The sequence below is a fragment of the Brassica napus genome, chromosome A9 (assembly GCF_020379485.1).
Source record: "Brassica napus cultivar Da-Ae chromosome A9, Da-Ae, whole genome shotgun sequence".
Lineage (NCBI taxonomy): Eukaryota > Viridiplantae > Streptophyta > Magnoliopsida > Brassicales > Brassicaceae > Brassica > Brassica napus.
This window is the reverse complement of record NC_063442.1, coordinates 20,180,715-20,197,214: the sequence shown is the minus strand read 5'-3', so window position 1 is coordinate 20,197,214 and position 16,500 is coordinate 20,180,715. Positions and strand designations below refer to the sequence as shown.

At 38.2% G+C, this 16,500-nt stretch overlaps 1 protein-coding gene across 1 annotated transcript; it reads right to left on the bottom strand.

The window, feature by feature from the left end:
* Positions 1–14,553: 14,553 nt before the first annotated feature.
* Positions 14,554–15,542, bottom strand: LOC111212598. Its single transcript, XM_022714157.1, has 3 exons — positions 15,511–15,542; positions 15,014–15,419; positions 14,554–14,943 (listed from the first exon to the last, which is right to left on the bottom strand). Exons 1-3 carry the CDS (start codon positions 15,540–15,542, stop codon positions 14,554–14,556), a joined length of 828 nt encoding a protein of 275 aa, XP_022569878.1.
* Positions 15,543–16,500: the final 958 nt, after the last annotated feature.

The following is a 16,500-nucleotide window of genomic DNA, read 5'->3' as shown; positions in this document are numbered from 1 at the left end:
CAAAGATGATATAAATATTCTTGTAATCCAAAACTAAAGCTTATCTTGTTTTCTATCTAATCACAAAAGAACTTTTAGGTGAAAGATCTTATCTTGATCATTTTCTCTTGTGATTGCTTGATTATCTTGATCACTAATCATGATTAGCACCAAATCATCTTTGATTCTTGGGCTCATAATGAAGAGTAATGAGTAGTCATCTTTGGATTCATGGGTTAGGGAGACGAAAAGTGATTAAGCTAGATCTAAGGTGTTTTAGTATAGATCCATCTTGTTCCTTGCTAGTAGAGTGCTTTTAATGCAACTTTAGAGTTGGCCTCTCTAAAGTTAAGCTCTAGGCATTTCATACCCGGAAGGTGTTTGATGAAATGTCTGAACCAACTCTCCTAAGCTTTTACATTCTTTACCAAAGAGGTTTGTTGTTAAAGGTGTTAAGATGGCTAGTAGACTTGAAATTAATGATTACTTAGATAACATTCAACCAAAGGGATTTGATCCTTGAGTTATCTTAGTAAATGAGCATTCATCTAGAGATAGAGATTGTTTAGGATTGTGTCTAGGTCTAAGGTAGATAGATTGGTTGAAAGTTGACACCTTTAGATTGAAACTTGATCACCCAAGGCCAATTCCCTTAGCCCATGAGTTCTCCCATCTCATAAGAATACAAGCTTTGTCCTTTATTGCATTTTCGTAGTATTCTAGTTCAAAAACATCTCACCGATTGATAGCACTTAGATTAATCATGGTCTTGCATTTCCTTTGCTTTAGAACCTCTTAGAACTGGTTTGACATCCTTTATTCTACAACATTTGATTAGGAGCCTTGAAACTCCTATCATCAGGATCCTCTTCAAAATCAGTGTTGGAGCCATCGTCGGACCATTGATCATCTCCACAACTACTTTCTTCATCAAGCATGGATTGCTCTTCTTCCCAATAGTGATCTTCCTCATCCATGGTACCTGAGATGAAAAACACACAATGTAGTTAAGTGCTTTTAAAGGCAGTGGTCGAATCCTTATGCAAACAAATAATAAAAATGCTTTGGACCAACTTTTCTAAAACAATGATGCAAAAATATTTTTATTTTGTTTTTTTAATGCAAAAATAATGCAAGAACTAAGTCAGACTAATATGAAATATGCAAACAAAAATAATGGCAAATAACAAATGCAATTGTTTTTTTTGTTTTCTTGGTTTGCAATGCAAAACCGAAAGATAAAATGGAAACAATTCTATATATCTAATGGAAAAGACTAAATAATTTTTTTTCCTTTTGATATTTAAATGCACAATATAATTATTATATGGTATGCACGAAATGGTATGAGATAAATATGAGATTCTTTTTTTTGTTTTTTTTTTAAATCTGAATGCAATAAACCGAAAATGGAAATTATGAAATGAATTAATGCAAAAAAAAATTCAAATATGGCAAGTGGAGCTGATGGGAATGAATGCAAACAACTATACTGATGTTTCAAAAGATTTTCGTGGATCAAAACAAGATAACTCCTTCTTCCTTAATTTTCTTTTCTCAAGAACACAAAATGCAAAATTCAAACTTGAAGCAAATAACAATTTTTATGGCTTTTTGATTTTATAAATGAAAACTAACAAGGAATGAAACAAGAACAGGGATAGATATGGATTGATATCACCTGATATAGGAGCTTTAAGCTCTGATACCAAATATTGCAGGCTGGGAAGCTGGGTCGACGAGATGGATGGGCGATGGGGCGATAAGAGATCTTATCGGTAAGGATGAAGACCGGATGGAAAGATGGTGAAGATGACCGACTTGCTGTTCCTTTTAATCCAATCTAACCTGGAAACAATGAAGAACAATGAGTTTTATGAATAATTAAGATAAGAACCAGAGCTAAACAGATAATGAAGATGAGAGAGTGAACCAGGAGGCATGCGGAGTGGTAGAGACCATGTAGACGCAAGAGGCTGAGCTGGCGTGGGATAAACTTGAAGAGCAAGTTTATACCGTGAAGAAAAGGCAAGAGATAAACTTGGGGAGCAAGTTTATGCCTTGAGGAATAAGTACATTTCAAGAAAAGGAAAGTGTACTTATTGATATGGAAGTTGTCCATATTCATGTTCCTTGGAGACTAGGGTTTCAGGAACGTAGAGATCACTATAAAAGAGCTATGGAGTCGTCTGTATTCCATAAGACACTGGCTATTATTATAGAGGAAGGGTGAAAATCCCTTAGGGGTGTACTTGGGTCGTGCTGAAGCAGATGCTGAAGTACTGATGGGAAAGAGACTGTTTGGGTAGATTAGGAATCTGTCAGTAACGTGTGTTAGGGTGTTAACACTGACGTGTAAAAGCTGATAAGCAAGTCTTGTAATAGATTGTTTAAAGGCGATTTCTAATAAAGCATACTTGGTTGCTTGTATCCGTTTGTCTCTTGATTTATCTTCTGCATTACTTAATTGTAGTGTCATCTTTGCACTAACAAGTGGTATTAGAGCGGGTCACCTAAGTTACTGGTGTGATCCTGAAGGTGAAGATGTACACGATTGTTCTATGCAGAAGACAATCATGTTGAAGGATGGCCGGTATGGTCATTGGAAGGTGCGCATGAAGCTGTTGGTTCGAGGAATCAATGATGCTGCGTGGATAGCTGTGAAGACTAGGTGGGAGGAGCCTACCATATTTCAAGCAGAGGGGAAGAAGCCCAAGCCTAAGGAGCCAAGACAAGGAGTGGTTTGAGAGGTAGTTCGAGAATTAGTTAGGCGGATGCGTTAGGGTCTGATGCAATACGCATGAAGAAGCAGACGGGTGTGTCTGTGATGTTTGTATTGACATCTAACCATCTGTGTTTTTGCTTAGTGTGCAATCAAGCAGGGAGAGAAGTGGTGACGTTCTGGTCCAAGGAGTGCATATCTCGTGGGGGGAGAAGAGCATGGTGATGGACGTCCTGATGTAGATGGTGCATATCTCGTGGGGGAGAAAAGCATATCTATGTAAGAAGATGAAGATAGTGCAACTCTCGTGGGGGAGAATGGCATATCGAGTGTGGAAGTTTCCAGGTGAGGAAACGTGGTTGTTGAACCAGAAGGATATTGTGCTTGATCGGCACACAAAGCTAAAAGGGGGAGATTGAAGATGCAAGTGGAGCTTGTAGATGTCAATGGTCTTCCGTGACTAACTAGGCGACGAAGTCACTGATGCTGGAGGCATTAGTCGTTACTACATAAGGCATGCGGAGTGGTGGGTTACCATGTGGATGCAAGAGATGTTGAGATGGAGAAGGATAAACTGGAGGTTTATGTCTTGACGTAGTCGTTGAAGTAGTTGCTCAGGCAATGTGTGTCAGAGAGTGAACCAGGAGGCATGCGGAGTGGTAGAGACCATGTAGACGCAAGAGGCTGAGCTGGCGTGGGATAAACTTGAGGAGCAAGTTTATACCGTGAAGAAAAGGCAAGAGATAAACTTGGGGAGCAAGTTTATGCCTTGAGGAATAAGTACATTTCAAGAAAAGGAAAGTGTACTTATTGATATGGAAGTTGTCCATATTCATGTTCCTTGGAGACTAGGGTTTCAGGAACGTGGAGATCACTATAAAAGAGCTATGGAGTCGTCTGTATTCCATAAGACACTGGCTATTATTATAGAGGAAGGGTAAAAATCCCTTAGGGGTGTTCTTGGGTCGTGCTGAAGCAGATGCTGAAGTACTGACGGGAAAGAGACATGTTTGGGTAGATTAGGAATCTGTTAGTAACGTGTGTTAGGGTGTTAACACTGACGTGTAAAAGCTGATAAGCAAGTCTTGTAATAGATTGTTTAAAGGCGATTTCTAATAAATCATAGTTGGTTGCTTGTATCCGTTTGTCTCTTGATTTATCTTCTGCATTACTCAATTGTGGTGTCATCTTTGCACTAACAGATAAAGGGATGGAATGGTTTATTGATAGATGATTGATGATGGAAGATGGACCGATGATGTAAGATAGATGATGATTGACTCTCTCAATCCGTGGGTTTGATTGACTCTCTTATTCTGGAATAACACTGGCTGTTGAATCACACAAACAACCTATGTTAGACGAATTAATTGAACACATGAATCACTCAAGTATCCTTAGGACAGATTTCTATTCAAAGACTCTCTTTGATAAAAATAAACAACCTGAATATTATTTCTTAAGGATTGAAAGGTGGTTTCTTATAAGGGTCGACCAAGAGCTTATATATGCTCTGGAGACAATGATTACAAAGCTAAAAATCAGAAAGATAGCAAAGGAAAATAAAAACTAACGGTTGGAATAGGATAAAGGGATTTTTGGCTTAAAATGGGAAACTTGATGATCTCCTTGAATCTGGAAATTTTGGGCAAGAAAGCATGGTGTCTTGGGACGTCTAGGTTCCTTGCAAGTAGCTTCAGGAAGCTCCGGTCGTGGAAAAATAGCCGTTGGTGATTTATTCTCCAAGACTCCAAGTTGTGAGTGATTTTGAAAAAGGAAACTTGGTGTAAATGAAGATCCACTTAATCCTATGCTTGCTGGTGTAGGGAAAGATGAGGGGAGGCTCTTCTGGACGGTTGGATGTGTATTCTGGAAGCCTTGGACCATGTAGAATTCGTCCTGGTTGCTTGACCTCGGTTTGGAAACAATTGGACCAGTTGATTGTCCAATCTATCCATAAGTTGCTCGGTTTGACCGGTTCTGGAAAAATGATTGTATCTTGAGATTTCCGTGGTATTTTCTCCTCTTCTTGGGCTTGTTGGCTTGATAAGAGATCCATCTTGAAGTTCATGCTTTGGTTTTGGTCGGAACGCTTCTTTGTTGGGCTTGAAGCAACTTCTAAACTCGGATGCTCGCAGATGGACGAGATTGAGAACATCCGGTTTGTAAAATTCGTATTTTCCTGGTCCGAGTAGTTTTAGAGATTCTTCCAATTGGAGTTGACTCCTAGTTGAGTTTAGAATGCATGAAAATTCGTTTCATTTCAGAATTCCTCCTTGTTGCGGAGATACGCCGATTTGACTGAACACATATCCTGGTTGGTCCTTCGGTTGGTTGAATGGTACATCCGGTTGGCCCCTGGTTCAGGTGTGGTTTCTGTGCCTATATTAGTATGCCCATTTTATGATGTGTTATCCGTTCTCTGGGGACTCAATATGCCTGCTGAGTTGTTGAAAACTTGCTACGCTGAGAGAAATCCAAGCACACTTTATATAAAGGGTGTTCAGTTTGTCTTCACATTAAACCTTGAAGAAGAAGAAGTTGCTCTCATGAAGCTTGCAGCGGATCAAAGATATGAGCGTGCTGTGTATACACACGCAATGACTCGTAAAATCTTTTGGGATGATGATGATGAGGGGTATTTTGCTCGTTTTCCAAGGGAATCCGTTATCAGGATCGGGAAATTAGTGTGATCTATGAAATGGGGATGGAGTTTGTGGCACGGTGATGCGTTCCGCGCAAAGAGGGCCGAGTTCATTTCAGCGGTTGTTCCGTCGTTCTGCAGTTGCAAATGTGCTCCTCTTTTGAAGCGATAATGTCTCTGCTTGTGGCATATTGATACCACTAAGGATGACAACATGTGTGACCGCTGTTTCTGGATCAAAGAGGTGGGGCTGTTCTTCCGTGACTTTGAACCAATTAGTTTGATTAGGGATATAAGGAAGTGGTGAAGATGCATTGTATCAGAAACCTATATTTTTTTGTTCTTTTCTATGCCATTATGTATGTAGAACAACATATTAATGTATGGGTTTATGTTAATGGTTACGGCTGAGTTTTCGTTTAATTACGACTGAGTTATCATTTAATTATGTCTGAGTTATCGTTAATTTATATTGCTGAGTTATCGTTTAATTATGTATGAGTTATCGTTAATTTACGGTTAAGTTATCGTTTAATTATATCCTTATATATGTCCGTTAATGTTTTCGCCCCTCTGTAACCTTTGTCGTCAACAGTTCACGTTTCTCCGTTAAAACAAAACACTCCGTTTCATTTAAAGAGAAAACATCAACATGTTACCTCACAGAAGTTAAATTCACAAGGCTCATTCCAAAAACCCCCAAATTTGAAAATTAGGGTTCTTCAGAAGAGAGGATTAACTGTAAGTCTCTTTCGTCAAATCCAAGATCATATATTGGTTTTTTACTTGATTTTATAAAATCGCTTTGAGCATTTTGTGTGTTTCGCCTTGGTATAGTTTCAATCATTTTTGTGTGTTGTGAAGTAGAATTCGATGGATATAGGGCGTGGAATTCCAAGGAGGTGCGACTGTGTAGCTTCTACTGTTGTGTTAACGTCAAATACCGCAAGGAATCCGGGAAGAAGGTTTTATCGTTGTGGAGCAATTTTTGGTGAAAACCATGTTTTCAAATTGCTTGATGAAGCACATAATGAAGAGTTTGTAGTTGTGGCAAACAAACTGGCGACGATGGAGCAAGATTTGCCCACATAAAAGCAGACTTAGTTGATATGAAGAACGACATAAGTGAGATCGTAGTACTTATCTAGTGTCTTACGGTGGAGTGTTAGATGTATTAGTTGTTGTTGGGAGAAATAAAAATGTAGTCTTTTAATCATCATTTAATTATGTCGGAGTTATCGTTTGATTATGTTTGAGTTATCGTTAATTTACGGTTGAGTTATCGTTTAATTATGTCTGAGTTATCGTTAATGCAAAGTCTTATCAAACTTTGTAAATACTAAAGTATTATCGTCTCGATGTTATAAAGGCCTCGATGTTATAAAGGCCTCGATATTAGTTATAAGCCGTATTTTCCACACTTTTGAAGCGCCATAATTAAGTATCAACACGGTCAAATCAAGAAAGAAGAAGTGTCCCATTACTGTAAGGGACGTTTAATAATATAGAAAAGTATTACCATGAATGTTAAATCAGTTTTTAAATACTAAAGTATTATAAAGGCCTCGATATTAGTTCTAAGCCGTATTTTCCACACTTTTGCCGTATTTTTCACACTCAGCCGTCCTATTAATATTAACGGCTTAGTTATATTTTGAGTTATATTACAAAGTATTACCGTCTCGATCTCTATGAAGGCCTCGATGTTACATTAACCAACATGGCTGAGTTATATCAACCATCATTGCTTAGTTATATTAACGTTACATTAATGGATTATTTCCCGATTCTTGAATTGCCTGACGAGATTCAGGCGTTAGTGGTTGAACGTGTGGTCGGTAACTCAATCACAGATCTCTATGGCCTAAGAGCATCGTGCAAGTCGATTAAGGCGTTAGCAGAGCGGAGCAGGGTAAACCATTTTTACGATGTGTTATCCGTTCCCTGGAGACTTAATATGCCTCCTGAGTTGTTTAAAACTTGCTACACAGAGAGAAATCTAAGCACACTTTATATGAAGGGTGTACTGTTTTTATTCACATTTAACCTTCAGGAAGAAGGACTTGCTTTCATGAAGCTCGCAGCGGATGAAGGATATGAGCATGCTGTGTATACATACGCAATGACTAGAAAAAGTTTTTGGGGGTGATGAGGAGTATTTTGCTCGTTTTACAAGGGAATCAGTTGATAGGATCGGGAAACTAGTTCGATCTCTAAAATGGGCATGTGGTTCTCTTCACGGTGACGAGTTTCGGGCAAAGAGGGACGAGTTCATTTCAACCATTGTTCCTTCGTTCTATAGTTACCAATGTGTTCCTGTTTTGGAGCGAGATTGGGTCTTGTGGTTCATTGAAAACAGTAAGGGTGACAAAATGTGTAACCGCTGTTTATGGATCAAATAGGTGGGGCTCTTCTTCCGTGAGTTTGAACCGATGAGCGTGATTAGGGACACAAGGGAGTGGTGAAGATGTATTGTATCATAATCTTATCTTTTTTATGTTCTTTGCTATGACATTATTACGGCTCGGTTATATTTTACTTTATGGCTGGGTTGTCATTTAATTGCGGCTGATTTTTGTTTATGGCTGGGTTCTCTTTCAATTACGGCTGAGTTTTAATTTCATAATGACTGAATTATTGTTAATTGGCAGTGTTATTTAAATACGACATGACTGAGTTATTTAAATGCGAGACAGCTGAGTTATTGTTACTTAAAGGCTGAGAAAATGCCAACTTTTTGGCTGAGTTTTGTAAAAAAAAACAAGATACACTACAAGAAATATGTACATTCTTAGCGCTGAAAATATGCTATAGTAGGGTTTTCATAGCGAATTCATAAATGCTATGTCATCGGCAGCTATCGTAGGTACCCCTCCTACGATAGCATTTTTTAGTGACACTACGAAATGTGCGGTTATGATAGCAATACCCGTAAGATATAATTACCTTAACTACAGCACGGTTTATTTTGTTACCAATTGTTTACAATTCATTTTTCGTACTATGATAGGTAATTATTCAATAGCAATCAAGTATCACTATTATAATTTGTGCTATTATATATATGTAACATATAATAGCTATGGGTTATTTCTGTACTAAATTTTGTTATAGCTTTCACATATCGATGATAGAGTAATTCATATGTTTTTTAAATGCTATGATAGTTGATCATAACAGTTTTTTTTTGCCATTGTTGACTTGTTTCAGAGCTATGATTTACTTGATGATGGTTTTCAAAATATAAAACTTATAAGAAAACTTAACCATTCATAACAGATGTAGCTAATACATATGCCGCTGAGAAAAAGGATCACATTCAGTTTCAAAACAGAAAAGAAAGTCGTAGTCAAACATAAGTTCATTACCCTAGTTTATAATCGAACATAGCTTCATTACACTTGTTTGAAACTAGCAAATTCTGGACCAAACTTCTTCATTCCCCCTGCATGCTGCAACAATCAATAAGTCTCATCAGTTTATCAATTACATATGCAGATTTTAAAGACAAAGAACAACACTTACATCAGCTTAAAATATGACCAGTTTATCAATTGGCCAAGCAATTGATGAACCATGTGCACCTTTCAAAGACTCTATTTAATCTGATTTCCTCCAAGCTTCTGCATCTTCCACCATCACCACATCTACCCATACTTTAGCTGCATTCGGACCCAAGCGTACAAAATGGACCATTTGATTTGGGACTGTTGAATGTACACGTCCTTCAGCAACAACATGTTTCTTCTCACCAACGTCCATCAATTTACATTTCTGATTCACTTTCATAGCTCCATTTCCTGATTTAGCTGACAAGGTTACAATATAAACAATTTACAACTCAGACAATAATATAACAAGATGATTTCAAAATTACCTGACTTGTTGCTTGAGACTTCTCAGTAGGAGTTTTATATGATGTTACTCCTGATCTTTCTCTTGCGTTTACACCTGCAGCTTTTGTGTTTCCTACTGATGATGCAGTGTTTGGAAGAGGATTTTGTTTTCTTGTTGCTTCTGGTGGGTTTTCAAAGATAACTTTCCGAGTAGGCCATGATATAAAATACATTACGCAGTCATCCAGATATGCTTCATCCATCGTAGGCCTCCATATATATGTACCAGATTCATGTACCACATCCAAGAAGACTTTAACTGCTTTCGGTCCGAGAGGAAGTCCATTAACCAATGCTTTTGGTTCATGTGTTTGCCAATGGCCTTCACAAACAACTACATTATCATCAAAAAAATCTAGTAGTTTACTTTTGTTGAGAGAATTAGTTTTTGACCCATGTCAAAACACACATGCGAAAACAATTTAATGAAAGACCAAACCAATTCGAAAACACACATGAATGCAAGAAAATTCATTTACCAGTGGTGCAATGTCTTCAGGTTTGAGCCCCTGACCTAGTTCAACACATTTATTTTTAGGCCATGCAATAATGTGGCCTACAGCTTCCTTGATTGTGCACATGTTACTCCCAGGTCTCCACAGGAATGCTTCAGGTTCAGTAGCAGCATCTACCATCACTTTAGCATCAGTAGTGCCTAATCTACTGTCATTCACTATATCATTTGGGTCTGATGAAAGGATACGACCCTCTGCAACGTACCCATCTTCATCAGCCCAATCAATCAAAAGACAACTCTTTTGTGCTTTTGTGTTCACATTTTGTAAAATGATCAGTTCAAAATGTGAGTGTAAAATAGCAAACAAATAATTGATGTGTAACTTGATGACTTACTCTTGTAGCTGAGTTTTCACCCACTTCAGTTGCTTCTCTCTGTAACATACACCCAAAACAAAGCTTATTATTAGGTTATAACCTAGTAATCTTAACTCACAAACGGAGAAGTGTCTGACCTGTTTTTTGACTTTAGATAGTTCCGCTTGTAACTCATTAACCTTTTGCTGGAGATGAATTTGATTCTCTTGCATTTGAGAAATGGACTTGTGCTTCACTTGGAAGCAAGCTAATTTGGTCTTACTCATATTTCTGCCCATTCCTCTCATATGACCAGGATTATCATGTCCTAACAGTTGGATGAGTGTATCTTCATGTTCATTTGTACCAGATAATTGATTAGCACCCTCAACAAGCTCAGCTGCCTTTCGCTGTACATCAGAAACGAAACCAGTAACCTTAGAGGCTTCTAATGAAGAACAAAAATCCAAACCAAAATCAGTATAAGAAAATTGATGTTTTTAACTCACAATCTTCTCAGCAACATTTGTGTTAATAGGAGTACCATCTTTCCTGGTACGTGACTTCACCCATATTTTAAGCCTTGACACTTCAGATGGGTCGGCATAACTTTTTTTCAGAATATTATATGTCAACAGCCTTGTCTAACAATTTATAATGACAAGAACATGAGGCATGTATGCTTACCATATCTTCTGCTAGCCTAACCATTCCCTTGCGACTACAAGTATGTAGGAATCTGGTTGCGTCTTCTCTCCTTGTAGCTATCACTCAGTACCTATAATATGCTTGTTAATATATATCTACTTTCTTATGAAGATCTTACGTACTAAAATCAAAATGTATACCTTAAATTCATGGCTAGTTTTCAGCTTTACAAATATGCGCCACTAAACTGGGTTCACGGTTTTAGGTCTCAGATTCATCCTTTGTTGATTATTTTCAGCTGCATTGATTTGGGTTACCAGGCGTGACTTCGATATCTCCATAGTCCTCCCATCTGCTTAAGCACTGCAACCCTTTGGTAGTCCTCATCAACTTCAAACCTTGCCTGCATTTACATACTAAACAAATCAGTAACTCTGACAGGAACTGTCTTCACATATTCTGGATAGAAACTGTTACCCGAACTGATTTCCAGAGCATTGTCTTCATATCTTCTGTGAGTTTTTCCAACTTTCAAGTGTGACAGGAACGTTTTCTCTTACCAATGGACCCAAATATGAAGACAGCTTGACTGAACCAGGACCATAAGGTTCTCCAATGAAGGTGAAATCTACATGAACTCTACTATTTGGGTCTTTGGCAATGTCTTTCATTATTGTTGGTCCACGCTTTCTCTTACAGGAGCTTGACTTTATAGGCTCCAGAACTGTATAGTGTTCAATCTGACCTTCAGCCTCTTCGACATTATGGTGGTCTTGTTCTGTCACATGTTGCTCACCCTCAGCTTGTTCTGTCTCAAGTTGGTCATCTTCTTCTGGTTCTGTCCCAGGTTGGTCACCTTCTCGTGGTGCTGTCACATGTTGCTCACCTTCTTCTCGTTCTGGGTGCAAAGTACATACGAACTCAACATCATCATCTACTTTCTTCTTGGACTTTCTTCCTCTTTTGCTTTTCTTTGCACCTACCATTTCAATTTACCTGAAACAAATAATAAAAGAAGAGTTAGTTTCAAACAGACAGACAATGACCAATCCAAACAAACAGACAATGACCAATCCAAACAAACAGACAATGACCAATCAAGTAGACAAAAAAAATGAATAAGGATTCACATATAGATGCCTTCACAATCAGTTCTGACATTCTCAGCCTCATCAATGTCAATATCCATGTCAATATCGGATGGCAATGGCCCAATGTCTACAGTCCCTTCTTGAATGTCTTCCTTACTGTATCTTCTCGAAGGACCTCTCATAACAGTATACCAGTTTGATGACTCATTTTCTCGAGAGTAGAAGACTTGCTTAGCTTGAGATGTGAGTATGTACGGATCACTTGAAAAGGATGCTTGACTATGATGCACGTTAACTAGTGTAAAACCATCTTCAATCTTCACTCCATTACCCATTACATCCCATTGACACCGGAACAGAGGCACATAGAAGATATTATAATCCATCAAAATGATGTCAGTGACTGCCGTAGTACGAACCCGAATCAACAACCTATGATGTATCTTTGGCACTAGATCTACAAACTGCAGTAGCCTCATAATAAAACCCACTATTCTGACTTCTCATGTCAACTGATGTTGTATGAAACATCTGCCCATTTACTATGAAGCCTGTGTAAGACCTTGCAGAACAACATGGACCATAAGCTATCCACTTAAGTGTTTCTGTATGCTCTGTAGAATCAAGAGGCACCTGACAAGGTAAGAACAAGTCAAAGACATCTGTACAGTAATAAGAGAAATTATGAAAACAAAAATTAACCTGTTCTTTTACCAAGATGCGAAATTCTTAGTGTGCATACTCCATAAAGTTAATGCATCTGGGCGACATTTGTCATATGAGTCTTGTAAATGCTGTAGATGCTCACATGTGAAAGATTAAAATCAAAAGAAATGAATCAATTGGTTGATCATACATAGAAATGAGTGCGAAATGGAAGATAAATAAAGTGTTGTACTTACTCTACGTATGGTTCGACGAGAGCCATGTTCTAAATGATAGCAAGATGTGCTACTTTCTTTTCCATTTCAGTGAGCGTAATTGAAGTGCCGGTGAATATTGGAAGACCCTCTAAGATGGAATTGTTCTCATACTCTATGTTTCTGTCCATTTTATCTTGTACATTTGTTGTCTTCTTCAAAAAATCACTGCAAAACCGGATGCATTCTTCAGCTAAATATGACTCAGCGATGCACCCTTCTGGTCTTGCAGTATTTCTCACAAAGTCTTTTAGGACTTTCATATACCTGAAACGAAGGTGAGTAAAGTTTGATTTGCTAAAGCAAAGTGAAATGTAGAAAAGTCATATATATAGTACCTCTCAAATGGGTACATCCATCTAAATTGAAGTGGTCCACCGAGCCGAGCTTCCCTTCCTAGATGCACAGTCAAATGGACCATGATATCAAAGAAACTCGGAGGGAAAAATCTTTCAAACAAGCATAGAGTCTCAACAATCTTAACTTCCATAACCAATAGCTTCTCCCTATCAATCACTCTCTGACACAGCGTACTGAAGAATGCGCACAATCTCAAAATTGCTAGACGAGGTCTTTTAGGTAACAACCCTTTAAGCGCAATAGGAAGAAGTTGCTGCATTAGGACATGATAGTCATGTGATTTCAGACCTGTCACTTTACAATCATCTAATAAAACACCTCTTGATATGTTAGAGCAATATCCGTCTGGGCCTTTGAAGTCAAATCGTCTCCTGCAAAAGATCTTCTTCTGACTTGGACAAAGACCACGGTGGTGGAGGAAGATATGTACGTTTACCCTGAATTGTAGGGTGCAACTCCGGCCTAATACCAAGCTCCTCCAGATCTTTCCTAGCCGGAAGACCATCCTTAGATTTCCCACAGTGCAACAATGTTGAAACTAAACTCGCAGCCACATTTTTCTCGACGTACATTACATCTAAATTGTGCCTCACCGGAAGTTCCTATTCAAAACAAAAAGAAAAAGGAAAATCAAAGTTAATCACAACACATTGAAAATGCTAAAAATCATAAAAGCACATGGAATAAGCGTCATCTACCTCCCAGTATGGTAGCCTGAAAAATATTGACCTCTTCTTCCATCTTGATAACTCATCCTCATCGACTTGAACTTCTTCATCTTCCTCTGACTCACTCGGTAAACCCTCATTATCAGAGCCTAAATCAGTACTAATAATCCTTTTCCTCTTACTTGCAGATCGTTTAAAATTTACAAAGTTATTTTTGAAGTTTTTCAAGTTTTGAGAAATTTCACACCCAGTTAGTATTCTTCCCCTTCTCCCTTGTTCAACTTTTCCATCAAACCACTTCTTTCCCCTAAAACTATGAGCTGGTGGCAGACCCTTTCTATGGCACATATAGACATGTTTTCTGCTGAACTTTAGCCACATACTATCGGTTTTTTTACCACATAGCGACACCCCATTTTACCCTTTAGTTTGCAACCGGCAAGATTCCCATAAGCGGGAAAATCGCTGATCGTCCAAAGCAGCATTGCCTTCAGAGTAAAAGTATCTCGACTTACAACATCATAGGTTAACTCTCCAATGCTCCACAGTTGATTTAGATCGTCAATGAGGGGTTCTAAGTACACATCTATGCTATTACCTGGCTGTTGTGGACCAGGAATCAACAATGAAAGCATTATGTTCTCTTTCTTCATGTATAAGTCAGGTGGTAAATTGTAGTTCACTAACAACACAGGCCAACAACTGTACATCGAATTCTTCATATTGAATGGATTAAATCCGTCTGTTGAGAGACCAAGCGTGAGGTTCCTTTGTTCAGCTGCAAAGGTAGGGTATTTAGCATTCATCTGATCCTATGTGACTGAATCAACAGGGTGTCGAAGTTTCCCATCAGTGCTTTTATTGCTGAAGTGCCACCTTAAATCCTTAGCCATTTCCTCAGACCGGAACATTCTCTTCAACCTTGGGATTATTGGAAAGTAGCGTAATACTTTCTGTGGGACTCCTTTCTTCTTCTCACCAGTATGGATATTAGTCTTCCATCTCGTCGCCTTGCATTTTGGGCAGTACTCAAGTTTCTTCAACCAGTTTCTGAATAGGCAGCAGTCATTCACACAAGAATGGATCTTCTCGTAACCCATATCAAATGATTTTAAAAATTTCTTAACCTCGTACAATGAAGTGTGGAGCACATTATCCTCTGGTAACATCTCCGGTAAGGTCTCCAGCAGATCATTGAAGCTCTTGTCAGACCACCCATTGAGTCTTCAATCTTAATAATGAAACAATTGCAGATAGCTTGCTATGATTTACACAGCTCGGATACAAAGGTGTTTCAGCTTCAGCTATCTTTGCCAAGAATTCATTTTCTTTCTTGTCGTCTCCCTCTGCCATCTCAGATAACTCCCTTGTACCCGCTAACTCTTCATCTAAACACTCATAAGCTCTGTATAACCCAAATATCTCATCATTCCACTGACTTGTGCTGCTTTCACAATCAACCCTTGAGTTCAGTTCTCCATGTAGATACCAATCAGACCGATTCTTGTATGCCTCCTCCATTCGCCTAGTAACGAGATGGTCAACTACAACATCTCCTGAGTGAAGATCTATATTGCGGCAGTCAATGCAAGGACATACAATCATATCAAACCCTCTCAAAGCTTCAGCCACATCCCGTACAAACTTTGTAGCCCCATTCTCATAAGAAGGATCAACTCTTCAATGATAATGAAAAGGAAAACAAAAAACAAGTTAAGTCTCTAAACACCTACTGAAAGATAACATACGTTGTATGTTAAAGTCATTACCTGCTAAGATGAACCCAAGCCTTGTCAACCATTATACGTTCTAAACCTAAACTGAAACTTTAGTATCGACAGAGATGGCGCATATATGACACAAAAATTATCAGTAGCAAAAAGATAACCCAATATATGCATACAAAGATGAAATCAAAGCACGAAATTGAAGTCAATCAGTAGCAAACAGATAACTCAATCGAATCCCTAAAGTCAATCAGTAGCAAACATATAACTCAATCGAATCGCTAAAGACTAAAACGAAAACATGCAAAACGAAGCGAAGATGAAATCAAAGCCCGAAAGTGAAGCAAAACGAAGCAAAGATGAAATCAAAGCACAAAATTGAAGCAAAACGATAACAAAGGATATCACGAAAACATCTGTTCGATTTGAGCTAAGTATCGACAGAGATGGCGCAATGAAGACCTCATGTACCTTCAGCGATGGAGAGAGAGGAGAATGGGGCTGAAATGGCGGATGGGAGAAGCGGAATCGAGCTCACTTGATTTTAGGGTTATAAGAGAAAGAGAGTAAAATTAGGGAAGATATAGGGAAAATGCGATTAGTGAGAGGGAAAGTTATTAGATTAAAGATTTTCTCTAAGTTATTATGCGGAAAAGCTAATTTTGGGTTCCCGCTTACTGAAACTCTATAATAGCGTTTATATAACCCTATTATATTATACAATTTTTTTTAATTACCTAAGATAGCAGTTTAGTAAAACGTGCTATTATAGTGTGCTATCAATGTGGACTTTTCTTGTAGTGATACATACAAGGAATCCGCCATGTCATCACTAACGAACGAAATTTACAACTTGGTTTATGAGACTGTTCATGTTATTTATCTATTGTTTTCATCTTTCTCAGTTGGTTATGGATCCGGCAGTTATTGTTTCCAGTAACTGGATTAAGAAAAACATATATGTATTCAACGTCAAAAGAAGATAGTGTAGAGTTCTTCATTTAGATAAGAATTCACAATGATGATTGGTAT

Excerpts from the sequence above, each read along its gene's own strand:
- LOC111212598 (XM_022714157.1), bottom strand. The coding sequence starts at position 15,542 with ATGGTTGACAAGGCTTGGGTTCATCTTAGCAG. Across the intron at positions 15,420-15,510 it reads GCTTGGGTTCATCTTAGCAG|AGTTGATCCTTCTTATGAGA; the intron begins GTAATGACTTTA and ends TTATCATTGAAG. Across the intron at positions 14,944-15,013 it reads CACCTTTGTATCCGAGCTGT|AGCTTCAATGATCTGCTGGA; the intron begins GTAAATCATAGC and ends TGGTCTGACAAG.